Raw genomic sequence first — 12894 nt, forward strand, 5'->3', positions numbered from 1 at the left:
CTCCTAATCGTTCACTGAACAAGCGGTGCCCAGCCATTGTAAGCCATCTGGTTGGCGAAGGCTTCCGTCTCAACAGAGCGTCGCTTTCGAGCACCACCTTCGTGTCCGTGCTGGTTCTCCGAATGCACCTCAAAATGTTCATCGTTGTGCCGTCCCTTATGGTCACCGTGCTCGGTAAGCTTCTTCAGTCCCAGGATGGCCGATAGGAGCAGCGCCACCATCGACACGCCGAGTGCTTTCAATGCCAGCAGACCAACACCTCCGAATCCGAGAGCCGCCAGCAGCTTGCCCATCATCAGACCCATCATCATGATCGCTCCCAAACCACCCTTATCCTTCTTACGGGCCTCTGCAACGTCAGCAATCACCTCCTGGTCCATCGCACCGAAAGCTGTCCGGATCGCTTCCTGAATGTCGCTGCGCTGCACCAACTGTCCGAAGTTGATTTTCATCTCGTGGTTCTGAAGGTACCGGGCAAAGCGCCCGAACATGCTACGATCATCGTCCGTCACTTCGTTCAGCGAGCGTTCACGTTCTTCCGGATCTTCGTTGGCCACAATTTCCACTCCCGGGAAAAGTTTAAGCGCATCGTCCGCTTTTCCCGAACGTGCCAGCCGCTGCACAAGGTTACGCACAATCTTTGCTCCGTGACACGAAAGTCCACCGTCGGTTCCGGCACAATCCTTAGCACCCTGCGCCGAAAGAGCCGATCCGTGCGCCAGAACACATCCGACCAACACAAAAGCACCAACAAACACTTTCATCCTTGCGATCTGGAGAGCTACAAAAACGATCTTAATCGAATCACACCGATCACCACCACTTGAAGCTATAGATCACAGAGGCTTTCGACGAAAGCCCAAACACCGGAATCGGTTGCTAACAGCAAAACAATCTGGAAATGCTGAAAGGTTGTAGTACTTCTACCGGGAACAGCTGAACAACGACTGATGATTGACTGCAATTGCGCAAGTTGCTTTTATACAACTGAATCCACCTGGTCTGGAGTGCTCCGGAGCGCTAGAATGACCATGGCCGTGATCAAATTCATTTCCCGCCGTGCTTCCGCAACTGCCCGACCACATGCCCCCTCCCTGTTCATCCGTCCTCCTGCGGAGAAATGGGCTAGTTCGGGTTCGGGCCGCCCAATTCGGTTAGCAGCCGCCAGCAGGGAGCTATGGGGCATAATAAGATCAGTCATACGATCAACCGCAGAAATTGATTACTTACAGTTTCTAATGCCACTCGGCACTCGGTGTTTCTCCTAGGGCTTTGTTTTTGCGCTCTGGATCGTCGCGTTTTATGTCGCTGCTGTTGCCGTTGATGTTACTGTTGATGCTGGCAGGTTAAGCTCGGATGTGTACTTAAAGGAAAGTAAGCTGTCGGATGACTGATGCCGAATTTTGGGAAGTTAAGTGGTGTATAATTTGAGACATTTAGAAGGCTAATGTGACTATTTCATCTCTGTGCAAGTACAGAAAGTAAACAGCTTAAGACACTTTACTAATGAAAGGAAACGTCGAAATAATTATTTATTAGTTTCAAAAGGATTCGAAGGAATTGTTTTCGATCTGTTAGCACTGTGCAACGAAATAAAATAAATTTGTTGGAAAGAGGTATAAGCTAAAAATTAACTTGAACTAATGAATAAACATCTAATAATATCAAATCATGCAGAAGAATATGATGGGGGTTTGGGTTTTTTTTTTTATTTCAATGGCAATGGAGGTATCCACACTATTTTGTGAACAATATTTGAATCATATCTGTTTAAAGCTCAAAACCCAAGTTTGCTTTCGTTTTATTGAATGATTTCCTGAACGTTAAACATATTATTCATAATATACACCATCTATTGCTAGCAGTACTTTATTTAGCTTTTTACATATTACAAGTTGTACCTAAAAATAGATATCAAAGCTTTTATTTACTTTATTTATTTACAGTTGATTATGACGGTCCAGTGCCATATTGTCAACATCGCTTGTGTTGAATAGATTTTCGCTTATCGATAAGGCATTTCCTCCTATATTAAAGCTTTTGTTAGGTTAATTTTTTTCCTATGAGACCATTAATTCCTCTTCGCCGCTCGCTCGAAGTAAACCTCAAGAAAACGTTTGAAAAACTCAACGCATCAAAGCATTACTTGCCCATTTCGGGAACATTTTCTCCTGCTTTGTGTCCATAGCCTACATGGAGAATCGCAAATAAATGCCACCAGTCCCAGTCGTCCCCAGTGCCTAGCAACAATTGCAGACACGAGAGAAAATTTCGATCTATAAATTAATGCTTCATTGGTTTCTTTTGTGCCGGAAAAGACCGTCCTATGTCTGTCACCGACCGGGGGAGACAAACGCCACTCCCCTTGTATTTGTGTGTGTTTCGCTGTGTTTATGTTTCATGGTGAGTGTGAAAAACGACCTCCCTTAGTTCCCGGCCCCGTAGATGACGCCTCCAAACGAACCTTGTGTATGTGTGTATGGTGAAAGCAGTCGGAAAACATGCGTACGTATGGTGAGGATTTACTAATTTCGGGGATACATAATAATGTATGTCCCTTCTTGCGATCAGATCGACACTGAAATCTATAATTTATCCGATTGCGCACTAATTGAGCGATCAAGTGTTCTGCTTGAATGTGTCCCAACCTTTCAGGGTGCCTGTGTTCCCTTCCTGTTGCCCCTCCATCGCGGTTAGCACGTATGCCGTTAGCCATTGTGCCAGTGCGGCCTGAAACTGGGTACAAAACCCGAAACTCAATGATTAACCCAATTGAGTGTGGTAAGGAACTACTTTACCGGTATATTCCATTGAATCATTTCCATCGATTTTCTACCATCGCTCGAAGATTCTTGGGCAAGGGAAGCGATCCGGCGAGACGGCAAGACAAATTCATCGCTATTACGCTCCCGAACGGTACTACGGAGGTCCAATGTAATTCGCTTCGACACCTGCTTCAATGGAGCGGACCGTAATTCATTCTCCCTGCACCGCACTTTCGAGGTCCAGTTTCGGGGCGAGGTTTCACTTTCACAGACAGACCGACTAAACGGAGCAAATGGCCAGTCGCATATGGCGACCTACGCATCAAAACCCTTCGGTATATCATTGACGCATGAAGTTGTGTGCTCTAGGCTCCTTTCCCTGGACCGGGCGAGGCAGGACGGTTTCAAGTAAATGGGTCAATTTTATGCTTCAGTTCCGCAATGTCTCGGTAGGTGTTTCGGGTCTAGATGCAAAGCTAAAGAACCTACTAACTGTTTGTATGGCATGAATTGACACAAAAAAAGGATCATCTGAACATGGCACTGGCATAGATTACCGTTCACTGGTTGGGCGTTTCGAAGGAAAGCGAAAACATCAGCATCAGACCCTGTCCATTAACCTTTCTACGGATGATTGATGTGGATGTTCGCCCCGGGAGGATAGGATTTTTATTTGATTCCGAGAATTTATCACTGTGATGAACCGTAACGTTACACAAGCAGTTTGTTGTTAGTTCGTCGTCGTGCTAGTAAATGATGCTGCACGCTTCGGATCTAACGTAAGAATGTATGAAAGTTTTACGAAATGGTAATTACATGAATTCGGACTAGGACAAGATCTTATTTCTGTCCCTATTGGTTACCGAAAATGGCCATAAACATGAACCAAAAGATGGAAGTAAATCATATCCTGATATTAATGCTTCTTGAAAGGATCACGCGAAGCACTAAAACTTCTAAGAAACAATGTAGGAATTTCGAACGGCATTTCAAATGCAAAACAAAACTTTCTCGGAATGTATCATATCGTACCATAATATCTTTACGCATTCGGCCCACGGACAAACAATCTACATCAGGAACGGGCTCACACTGCTTACATCTTCCCATTCCCAACAGCTCATTGCAACATCGGCATGTGGTATTCCGTAATAATCGCCAATTTTGCACAGCCTCACCGGAAGCGAACCCAGTAGAAAGTTGAGCAACCTAGAATAGACCACAAAGCCCCGAGCGGTAATGCACGGAAAAGTGAAACGATGGTCTGCAGCAATACGGTCGAAACCCGGTGCCTGGTAATGCGCCCATTCCTGCCGCGATCTGAGCTCGATTATCTAATTTGCTCTAATCGAGCTACCCATATCAGCATGGGGTTGCCTTCAAAATAACGCAAAAAGGCAGCGTGCGTGCCTTTTCTTTTCTTACCCATCGTACCGTTTCCTTGCCGGTAAGGTGTGTGCTGGTGAGCTGAAATTAAGCTTTCGAGTGAGATCAAAACAAGCACTCGACGCAACAAAAGACGAATCGGATCAAGAACGGCGAAAATCAGAACATCTCAATGGGAGATTGATCGGTGGCAGCTGAAACCTAGATAAACAGAGACGTAGGGAGAAAGAGACTAAATCGCTCACGCACTATGAAAGTAGCGGAAATTTATGCTGGAAAAGAGGTAAATAGGCCCAACGGTCACACGCTCACGGTAGCCACGTGGTAGTTGTCTTGTGTGACTCGCGTTTTTATTAGATGTTGGCTAATTTTCAACCATTACTGTAATGAGGTATCTAGTTGATCGAGTGCAGAATTATTTTTTTTGCCAGTGTTTGATTTTGCGTCTTCTTGTTTCTAAACAAGAACTAGAAACAAACAAGATTTTAAACAAGATTTTTAGCAATCTTGTTTACACAAGTATTGCTAAAAATGCATTCAATAAATTTATATTTATTTAATTATTTTTATTTATTTACAATTGATTATGAAGGTCCAGTGCAGTATTGTCAACACCGCTTGGGTTGAAAAAAAAAATTACAATCATATTGATGAGGCATTTCCTCCTTATTCTTTGCCTTATCCCGGGCATACTCGGTTCAATAAATTTATATATATCAGATAAATTTATGGATCTTCAACACAAAACCATGCACAGTCCTGACCATAGATTATGTGCCTCAAAGCAGCACACAGAAAGGTTAGTACAAAATGCGTTCTGATAAATGTTGGTAATGTTGCCGTGATAAAACCAAATAAGGTTTAATTAATAAGCTCTCCATCATTTTTGTCATTTTGCACGATTCACAACAAAAAGTGTTTTGTGCTGGAAACAACTTACAAATATTCGCACAGGTGATCGAGCGGCTAAAACTGAGCTGATCATTCGCCCTATAAACTACCAAACGTTTAAAAGGGGTTTCTTCCCCAATTTTGGTCTGTACATGCATTGGGATTTTTATTTAAAAGGTTTTGGATCAATCGAGGTATTATGCTAATTCTGCTCACAAGCTTTGCTGCATATGCGAAAAGTCGTGCTACTATGTTTAAACTTCAATAAATTCAATCAGTATTTTAATATCGTAGAACAAGGTGTACCTTTTCTTATTTCGTTTGTTAAACATTACATCTTACCTCATCTGAGGTTCTTTTAAAGTAACAGTAAATAATTTCAAATTATAGTCTAAAGAAAAAAGTTACCAAAGGTAATTGAGATGATTCTTTTTTTGTTAATTTATTTCTTCAGTTAACATCTTCTTTATTTTTTCAACATTTATTGTAGCCTTAGCTATTTTAAAATGCATATTTTTAAGTAATAATTGAAAAATCATTAACAACAGAGGAAAAATTGAAGAAGCTTTTAATTAACGATAGAATTGAGATTAGATGAATACCTCTTTCTATGTTTCTTGTTCTTTTATCTCAATAAATTAGCATAAAATTCATGTAACATCAGATATGTTACATGAATCATTTTTGTAAACATTTTATTATTCTCAATTTAAATTATCCTTAACGAGTCATCAGAAAGAGGGGACGGCTTACAATAAATTTAGTAACGGTCCTTCACCTGTGTTAGCTCCTGGTCACGTGTTTTTCTGGGTCCCCCTAATTTAAAATTGAAATGCTTTTTAAAATTAAATTTTCTTATTCTACACCACTTTTTTTTTAAATTGATGCACGAATAAAGGTTAAGCTTAACCATAGTAAAAAAATTAAAAACCTCTAATATACTAAGTTTGATTTATGTTTGTAAGCCCGATGTGCAACTCCACCAATGTCGACACAAATGTATGCAATCTGCAGTACATAGAAAGTTTGCCTACATTTAGCTTTCTCAAGCGTTTTCTGGAATCGAGCCCTCTCATCACCCGTGCTGTTGAAATGTAGACAACACTGTTTGGTACGCCAGAGCTTTCCCGATCTATCTGTGGCAGTGAAAAGAACTAAATTCGTTTGCAACATTTTTTAAATTCAATGTTCAATGCCGAACATTGTGCATTGCTTCGTCAAAGGAACAAGGCACTCAATTTAAGCAATACTTCTGCTTGTTCAAGCTTAGTTTCATTAGTCCTGACTTAGCAGGTTGATGAACTGTTTGTTAGAATTGGAAAACAACGTTCAATTATTTCTCAATCTCCAACCAAACAAATTCGTACGTCCGGGTTGGAACACTTCTGCTTGTGCATGCACTGATTGTTGTTCCTCCAACACCAAGCAGCATCAATTTGGTTTGTTGTCGCTACTTTAACGCAAACCAAATCTGACCGTGTTCAAACAAGTGGTTTTTGGCTTTGTGTATGCTGTAATTGATGTAACATGAATTCCAAAAGTGCATTCTCTGCAAGCAACCAGTGAAGAAGGACCAATCCGAAGGCACGGTGTAGGCGTGGGAGCTGTTACAGTTTCTTCTGTTTTTCTCCTCCAGTAAAAAGCGCCACCCTTTTGAGTAGGTGGTATTGAAATATTTTCTTTAACAACATCCATCCAAAGGGATGGCCCTTCGAGGAACGGCGCTTAAGAAATTTAATTAAAACTTTACCAATTGCTCGGTTTTGTCGGAAGCTGCTAGCCGCTGTTTGGTGTAGAATTTAGGGAATTTAAGCACGTCCCATCGGTTTTTCTTCGATGAACGATGCCTCAAGACAGGATAAACACCGCCGTCTCACTACAATCTCGATTCTGCTTTGTATCGTCGAACGGTGCGGCACAACAAGCACATAGAAAGATTAAACATTAAACTTGCCCTCCGCCGGAAAGGCGAAAGGACCATCGTTTGAAGCGCAACGCAACTCATGTTTACTCCCTCAAATTGTCCGGAGACCGAACGGAACGGTGGCCTTCATTAAACGTTCCGAAGAGTACAGTACGATGCTGTTGCTGCTTATCAATATTCCATCAATGAAGCTGTCACCACGGCAAAGGATCAATATCGTTCGTTGGCACGACACTTTGCACAACATCAACGTAACAGCACCGTCTAACTGGACGAAACCAAACCAACCAACTCCTTCTGAGTAGTGTTATGGTGAAAACCAAACCAAAATCAATCCCCATGTACGTTGCCGAGTGCCACCGTTGCGATCGCATTTCAATGTGGAACGATTGAAGCGTGCTCGCAGGGTGGGCACGGGATGAAGAGGGGTTTGAAAAACACAACTCAAAAACAAAACTTTCTTTTTCTATGCTGCACACCTTCTATGTGTGCCATCATACCATTCGTACTATGGTTAACCTGGTACGCTCAACATCGAGCCCCAACACTGGACGAGTTTTGTCATTAGTCCACAGCGGATCGTAAGCGGAATACTTTATGACTGCTTTGGTTTTATCTCCGTGATTGTTCACGCACAGTCCTGCGTATATTTGTATACATGTGTGTGTGTGTGGTCCATTGGGACAAGAGTGCATTCGCACGTACTGGTCACAGTTTGTTAATGCTCATGTACGCTACGGTGATAAATGGTCGCGTCACGTGCCTGACGGCCCAGGAAGCCGGACGACGCACATTTCATCGGCGACACCTACGCCCGGATGCGACCACTTTTTGGACCATATTATGGTATGTACTCTTGCAATTGTATGTGCCGGTCATGTCTGCTGGGAATCACAAACGATGCGCGTAGTGCAATGAAAAATTACCATCGTTACGCATAATGGTGATTAGAGGGCAATGGATATTCAAGTGACACTCCCCGAACGCTGGAACAAGTTCCGGTACATAGGCAACCCCCTCTGGGTGGTGCTGCTCCCACTGCAGCTGAAGTTATAAGTAAGAGCAAATCAACGCTAATGATTATTAACTTCATGCGATGGGTATTTACTTCGGCGAGGACCATTACTAAGTCCTTTGATCTTGCTCGTCGATGCCAATGGGATCATTATGTAGTGGCAGCGAGTAGCGTCAAACGGAATAATCAATTAAACGAACCATTTATGGATTAGTAAAATAGTAATGTAAATGAAATGATGGAATTCCCACAGTTAGCGTGGAGTTCGTTTATAATTACCTGAACCAACTAACTGTTGTAATGAAATTAGTTTCTTGAATTTTGAAACAGTTTTCAATCAATCGTTGATTCAACCACAATCACACATCACAATTTTGTTCACCCTACTGCTATATGACCTGATTGTTCATCTATGGAAGAATTTCTTTAGAACCTCAACTGACATATGTATATTTGGAACTATAAACAAACAGTGATGCAGGTTAACAAGACATGACCGGGATTCAAATCTCATCCAGACCGTTTTTCCGTATTAACATAGTCTATTAAGCCATTAGATGACTAGAAAGAAAAAGAGGAAGGAAAACCAAATGTTGTACTTGGACAGCATAATAGTTCATGTTTCCACATCTATCTCCCAGTTTTGCGTCAGAATTTTGGTCAGCGTAGCTTATCATGTCTTCAACAGATTATATATGGCTGTAGAAATCATAGAAGCAAACCATTGTCTCCAACGAAACGGAAAATAAACGTCATGTGGCTTAATGGTCGCAAGGACACTTGTGAAAAGCATAAGAAAAATAATCGTTGATTCGCTTCCCACAGCTCAACTCGGGCAATGAGACAGGAACAAGGTTCATTAAAGAATGAAGCTGGACCGTTTTGACAAATGTGCCTCCGCAAGTTCCTCTCGAGCAAGTCCACAAATTAGGGAAACGTGAATCTTCTTGTCAAACATTGAGCCTAGCAGCTGAATTACTTTTACAACAAAAAAGTTGGGGCTTCTATTATGGCTCGTAGATATCAGAGACTCAATTGCTGTATCTTTTGAGCTGGCTCACAGTGTGCACGTAAAACATTGCGCCATGCTCAGTGAAGTGGAGCCTACACGGCTGTCGGAAGATAACGAATGCTTCGCTGATCTCGTAACATGCACTGAGGATGATTCATGTGTACAAAGCTACGATATTAAGGGTCTGTGTGGCAGTACTTCTTTACTGAAAATCCCCGTAAAATCCTAGGTCGAATATCATCAACTAGAATACTCTACTTCAAACAAGAATTGTACCTGAAAGAGTAGTTTTATTGCTTAAGTGATGCAAAGATGCACTTAGTGGAAAGTGATGTCTTCAAAGAGCTTCAAGCCTTTGATTTTGAAAACCATCTCCCTCAGACCTTTAAAAGGCTTTAATATGAAGGAATAAAGCCAACAAGAAAAAGGGCATTTAAAACACAATAGACGTAAGACAATCTGTATAACACGAATATATTCATTTTTTTTAATGCAATTTTCTACTTCAAGAGATTTTCCCTTGTCTTGTTCATAATGTCATAACTGTAAGAAAAAAATAAACGGTTTTTTTATTTTTCATTTACATATTGATAAAGGGACCTAACCGAGCATGCCCGGGATGAGATAAAAGAAACAAAGAGGAAATGCTTTGAAATTTTTTTACAAAATCAGTTCAAGAAGAGCTGAGAATACATCCCCGAATCGTAATACTTTTACTATAATAATAAAAAAAAATGTTAAAGAGAAGTGTACAAGTATAAAAACAACATAATAATATAGTCATATATTCCCGTTCAAATTCTTCTTAATAACCATAGTCGAACTACAGCTACAACGAAGCCCACGTAAGGAAGTACTATCCTCATAAACTATGCATTTGTGATGAGTATTCTCTAGAGTATTTCATCATCGGCAGCTAATGAAACGTTGTTGTAAGGTCAGAAAAAAACCCAAATATATTCCCAAGTGTAGTTAATTAACGAAATATATGATTAATTGATGCCCTGCACGTTGTCTCCAATTGATGGATGAGAGAAAGATAATCATGAACATTTCATTTCTACATTTCAGATGAGATGCAAACGAACGAATTCCGCATCAGAAAATGATGATGCATGTTGACGTTGATTACCGAAAACCAAACTCATTACTGATAAATATTTGGCAGCATATAAATTCTGGAAAAGATTTTTTGTTCATTCGTAAAACATGGTAAATTTTGGATCATGAGTACATTGATTGATGTGCGAGCGTTTTTTCAATACTCATTTAATTCGCTCACATAACGGTTACAATATTCATTGGAACAATGTTACAAAACTAATCATCTGAAATTCTGGAATTTTCCCCACAACTATTGTAACGCTCTTTCGTCTCACCAAGAATGTTGAAGTTTTCATAGCTACTGGTTAAAAAATATTCCACCCAAACTCACCCGCAAAGGAACGTATCCAGCCGAGTGAGTGGATTAATTCTTCCAAACCACACTGCGGCAAACATAAACCAACACGCCCGCCCCGCCCCGGGAGGGAAACGATGGATACGTTGGTTCGCGATAAATATTTATCGGAATGATGAAATTACAAATTTCTCCCCTACCAAACCCAAACCGCCAGGCCCAAACACCCACTCGTGCCCATCGCACGGGCCACCGACGCCAGCGCGAAAGTGGAATAAGCGGCGAAGTTCGGGCTGGAAACAGTAAAAGTTTCGTCCGGGCATATGTTTTGTGGGTCACTGTGACGCGCGTCACCTGGATGTATGGTCCGGAGCGGGAAGCAGCATGGGTTGGGCACATGTAGTAGGATATCGAAAGTATGCAGCCAAACACCTTTGTGTCATTTACATTCCAGCAGATCGAGCGTAGTCATCATCGGCAGCGGGGAATCAGTGTTTCGAGGTAGAAAACACATACGGCAAAGTGTTTGGCACAGCACGCCTCAGCAAAGTTGTGCGTCCGGATACTATCGGGTGACTGGTCGGCTGCTGCTAAAGTTTCGCGCCAGAAGGTGATACGATGAAGGTCAAGGTCGAATGAACCACCCCGGAAAGGTTCGTCACGATGCGAAAGAGAGATTGGCACGAATTGGATCCTTTTACGAGACGTTTCCATCGAACTCTAGACTAATGGACACGTCTTACTTTCGATGCCGCCACCGCATCCTTCGCTTAGCTTCTCTCCCTCATTTCACTTATTTTGGCTCGTGTTTGCAGGTGATGATTGATAATTGATAGTGCAGGCACCATCACCCTGGTCGGGCTTCACTAAAAGCTTTTGTGCAGCAGAGAGGGACAACGGGCCTTCTTCCACAGAAGTAGGTTAATTAAAAGTCGCCGCACCCCCGTCGATGTCTAGGGTCGGGAATAGAACGCCCACTGCCATCAATCAATCCAGAAGGAATGAAAAGAAAAGCTCCGGAGAAAGCTCCCTTCTTTATGGGCGACTGACCATTTCCGATTGCTCTCGGGGCTCGTGTCTAATGGAGCTTCCCACTTGTGATAGGGGGTTGGTGCACAAAGTGCGAAGTTGAAATTCAATTCTACCATTCCACGTAGCCCTGCCCCCGGTTCCATCACGTTCTTCACCTGGATGGGCCATTCACAATGCGTACGATGCCGGCTTAAAGTAAGCATGAAAAATTAAATGACACACTATTACGATCACCTTTTGGGACGATGTAATTACGAGACGTTGACGTGCATTTAGGCACCACGACAAGAGTAGCAACAAAACTCTTCCTCGTAATCCGAGTGCTTGGCACGGCCGTACGCAAGGCACGTTTTTTCGGTGAGTCAAGGTTAATTAAACCGTAACTCGCGTGCACATTCGGCACACGAGTTCGTTCCAATTTCACGCCCGTTTCGGGATGGTTTAAAGTTTCCGTCAATAGACTTCAGCAGTGCCACAAGCCCGGGGTCCAGCTGGGCTTCGCTGGGGGGAAATGATGTTTGCTTAGCTAGTGCGCCTGGTTGACGATAAATGGGGAACTTATTTGTCGAAAATTATTGCCTCGTTACGGGCGAGCGAACGACAGTGAAATTGATGGCTTTGGTAAATGAGCAGCTTAAATTGAGGTGAGGTGAGAAAGTACAAAGCAATTGGTAATAGGTGTGCCCGGAAGATTTATTTAAAGCTTCGACCATTAATTTGATCAGTCTATTAGTGTAATTTTGAGTATCATTTTTAAAGGTTCTCTTCTTAACATTTGGCGAATTTTTGTAACACGCCGAATTATTCGTTTCTACGACTTTGCAACATATCAAAGAAGTGAGGAGTTATTTATAGAAAGAAGGAAGTTATACAATGCTAAAATGAAACTCTAAGAAGTAAAAATATCCAAGCCGTTATCGTTTTAAAAGTAATCTTCATGGCGAGAGGAACAAACGTTTGGTTAATTACTGGGAGAAAACCAAAGTTTTTGAGTCAAACTTCCTTCAGATAACTCGGTTCATAATGTCTGAGAAATGTCTCTTAAGTGTGAAGTATATTTGATAATCGGAACATAAACATTCATCTTTTGCTAAACGGCCCTGATGAACGAATAGAGTAAGACCTTTAACAAATGATTAGTTGATGTCATGGTCTAACTATCCTCGTAACAAATGGCTGCGGTATTCGTATTCTACTGAGAAGAACTGAGAATTTAATTGCTTGGTACGGGTTTCAGAGAACTAACTTTCCAGCCGCAAGAAAGCAAAAAGTCAAGAAAACGTAAGGTCGATGGAAACAAAAACATAAAGAAACTAATCTGCTGCTAACAACAGCAATACAATCGTACTAACGTTCTCAAATTAGAATCATTAGAGATTTAGAAAACTTTGCAGGTTTAAGAAATTGTAAAGGAAACAAGTTTCAACAAATTGAACACATTTTCACAAATTTTATTTAACTAAAGTCAGT

The 12894-nt window shown here is 41.7% G+C and overlaps 7 protein-coding genes across 8 annotated transcripts in view; 1 reads left to right on the forward strand and 6 right to left on the reverse strand.

The window, feature by feature from the left end:
- Positions 1-12894, reverse strand: part of LOC126558142 (uncharacterized) — a 459948-nt gene that overhangs the window by 344412 nt on the left and 102642 nt on the right. The window lies entirely within an intron of this gene.
- LOC126558359 (lachesin-like) overlaps positions 1-12894 on the reverse strand; it is a 346936-nt gene that overhangs the window by 304195 nt on the left and 29847 nt on the right. The gene's annotated exons all lie outside the window — the stretch shown is intronic.
- The window catches only part of LOC126556783 (protein dispatched), a 383943-nt gene that overhangs the window by 184805 nt on the left and 186244 nt on the right, over positions 1-12894 (forward strand). The gene's annotated exons all lie outside the window — the stretch shown is intronic.
- LOC126557230 (band 4.1-like protein 5) overlaps positions 1-12894 on the reverse strand; it is a 252065-nt gene that overhangs the window by 67179 nt on the left and 171992 nt on the right. The window lies entirely within an intron of this gene.
- Positions 1-12894, reverse strand: part of LOC126565588 (transmembrane protease serine 9-like) — a 307009-nt gene that overhangs the window by 47545 nt on the left and 246570 nt on the right. The window lies entirely within an intron of this gene.
- Positions 1-12894, reverse strand: part of LOC126559071 (RNA-binding protein pno1) — a 454598-nt gene that overhangs the window by 35713 nt on the left and 405991 nt on the right. The window lies entirely within an intron of this gene.
- LOC126558874 (uncharacterized) lies at positions 12-764 on the reverse strand. Its single transcript, XM_050214953.1, has one exon. It carries the CDS (start codon positions 762-764, stop codon positions 12-14), a length of 753 nt encoding a protein of 250 aa, XP_050070910.1.

This window comes from Anopheles maculipalpis, chromosome 2RL (assembly GCF_943734695.1).
Source record: "Anopheles maculipalpis chromosome 2RL, idAnoMacuDA_375_x, whole genome shotgun sequence".
In the NCBI taxonomy this organism is placed as follows: Eukaryota; Metazoa; Arthropoda; class Insecta; order Diptera; family Culicidae; genus Anopheles; species Anopheles maculipalpis.

Bases quoted from the DNA above. Each gene is read 5' to 3' on its own strand.
- LOC126558874 (XM_050214953.1), bottom strand. From the start codon at position 764: ATGAAAGTGTTTGTTGGTGCTTTTGTGTTGGTCGGATGTGTTCTGGCG.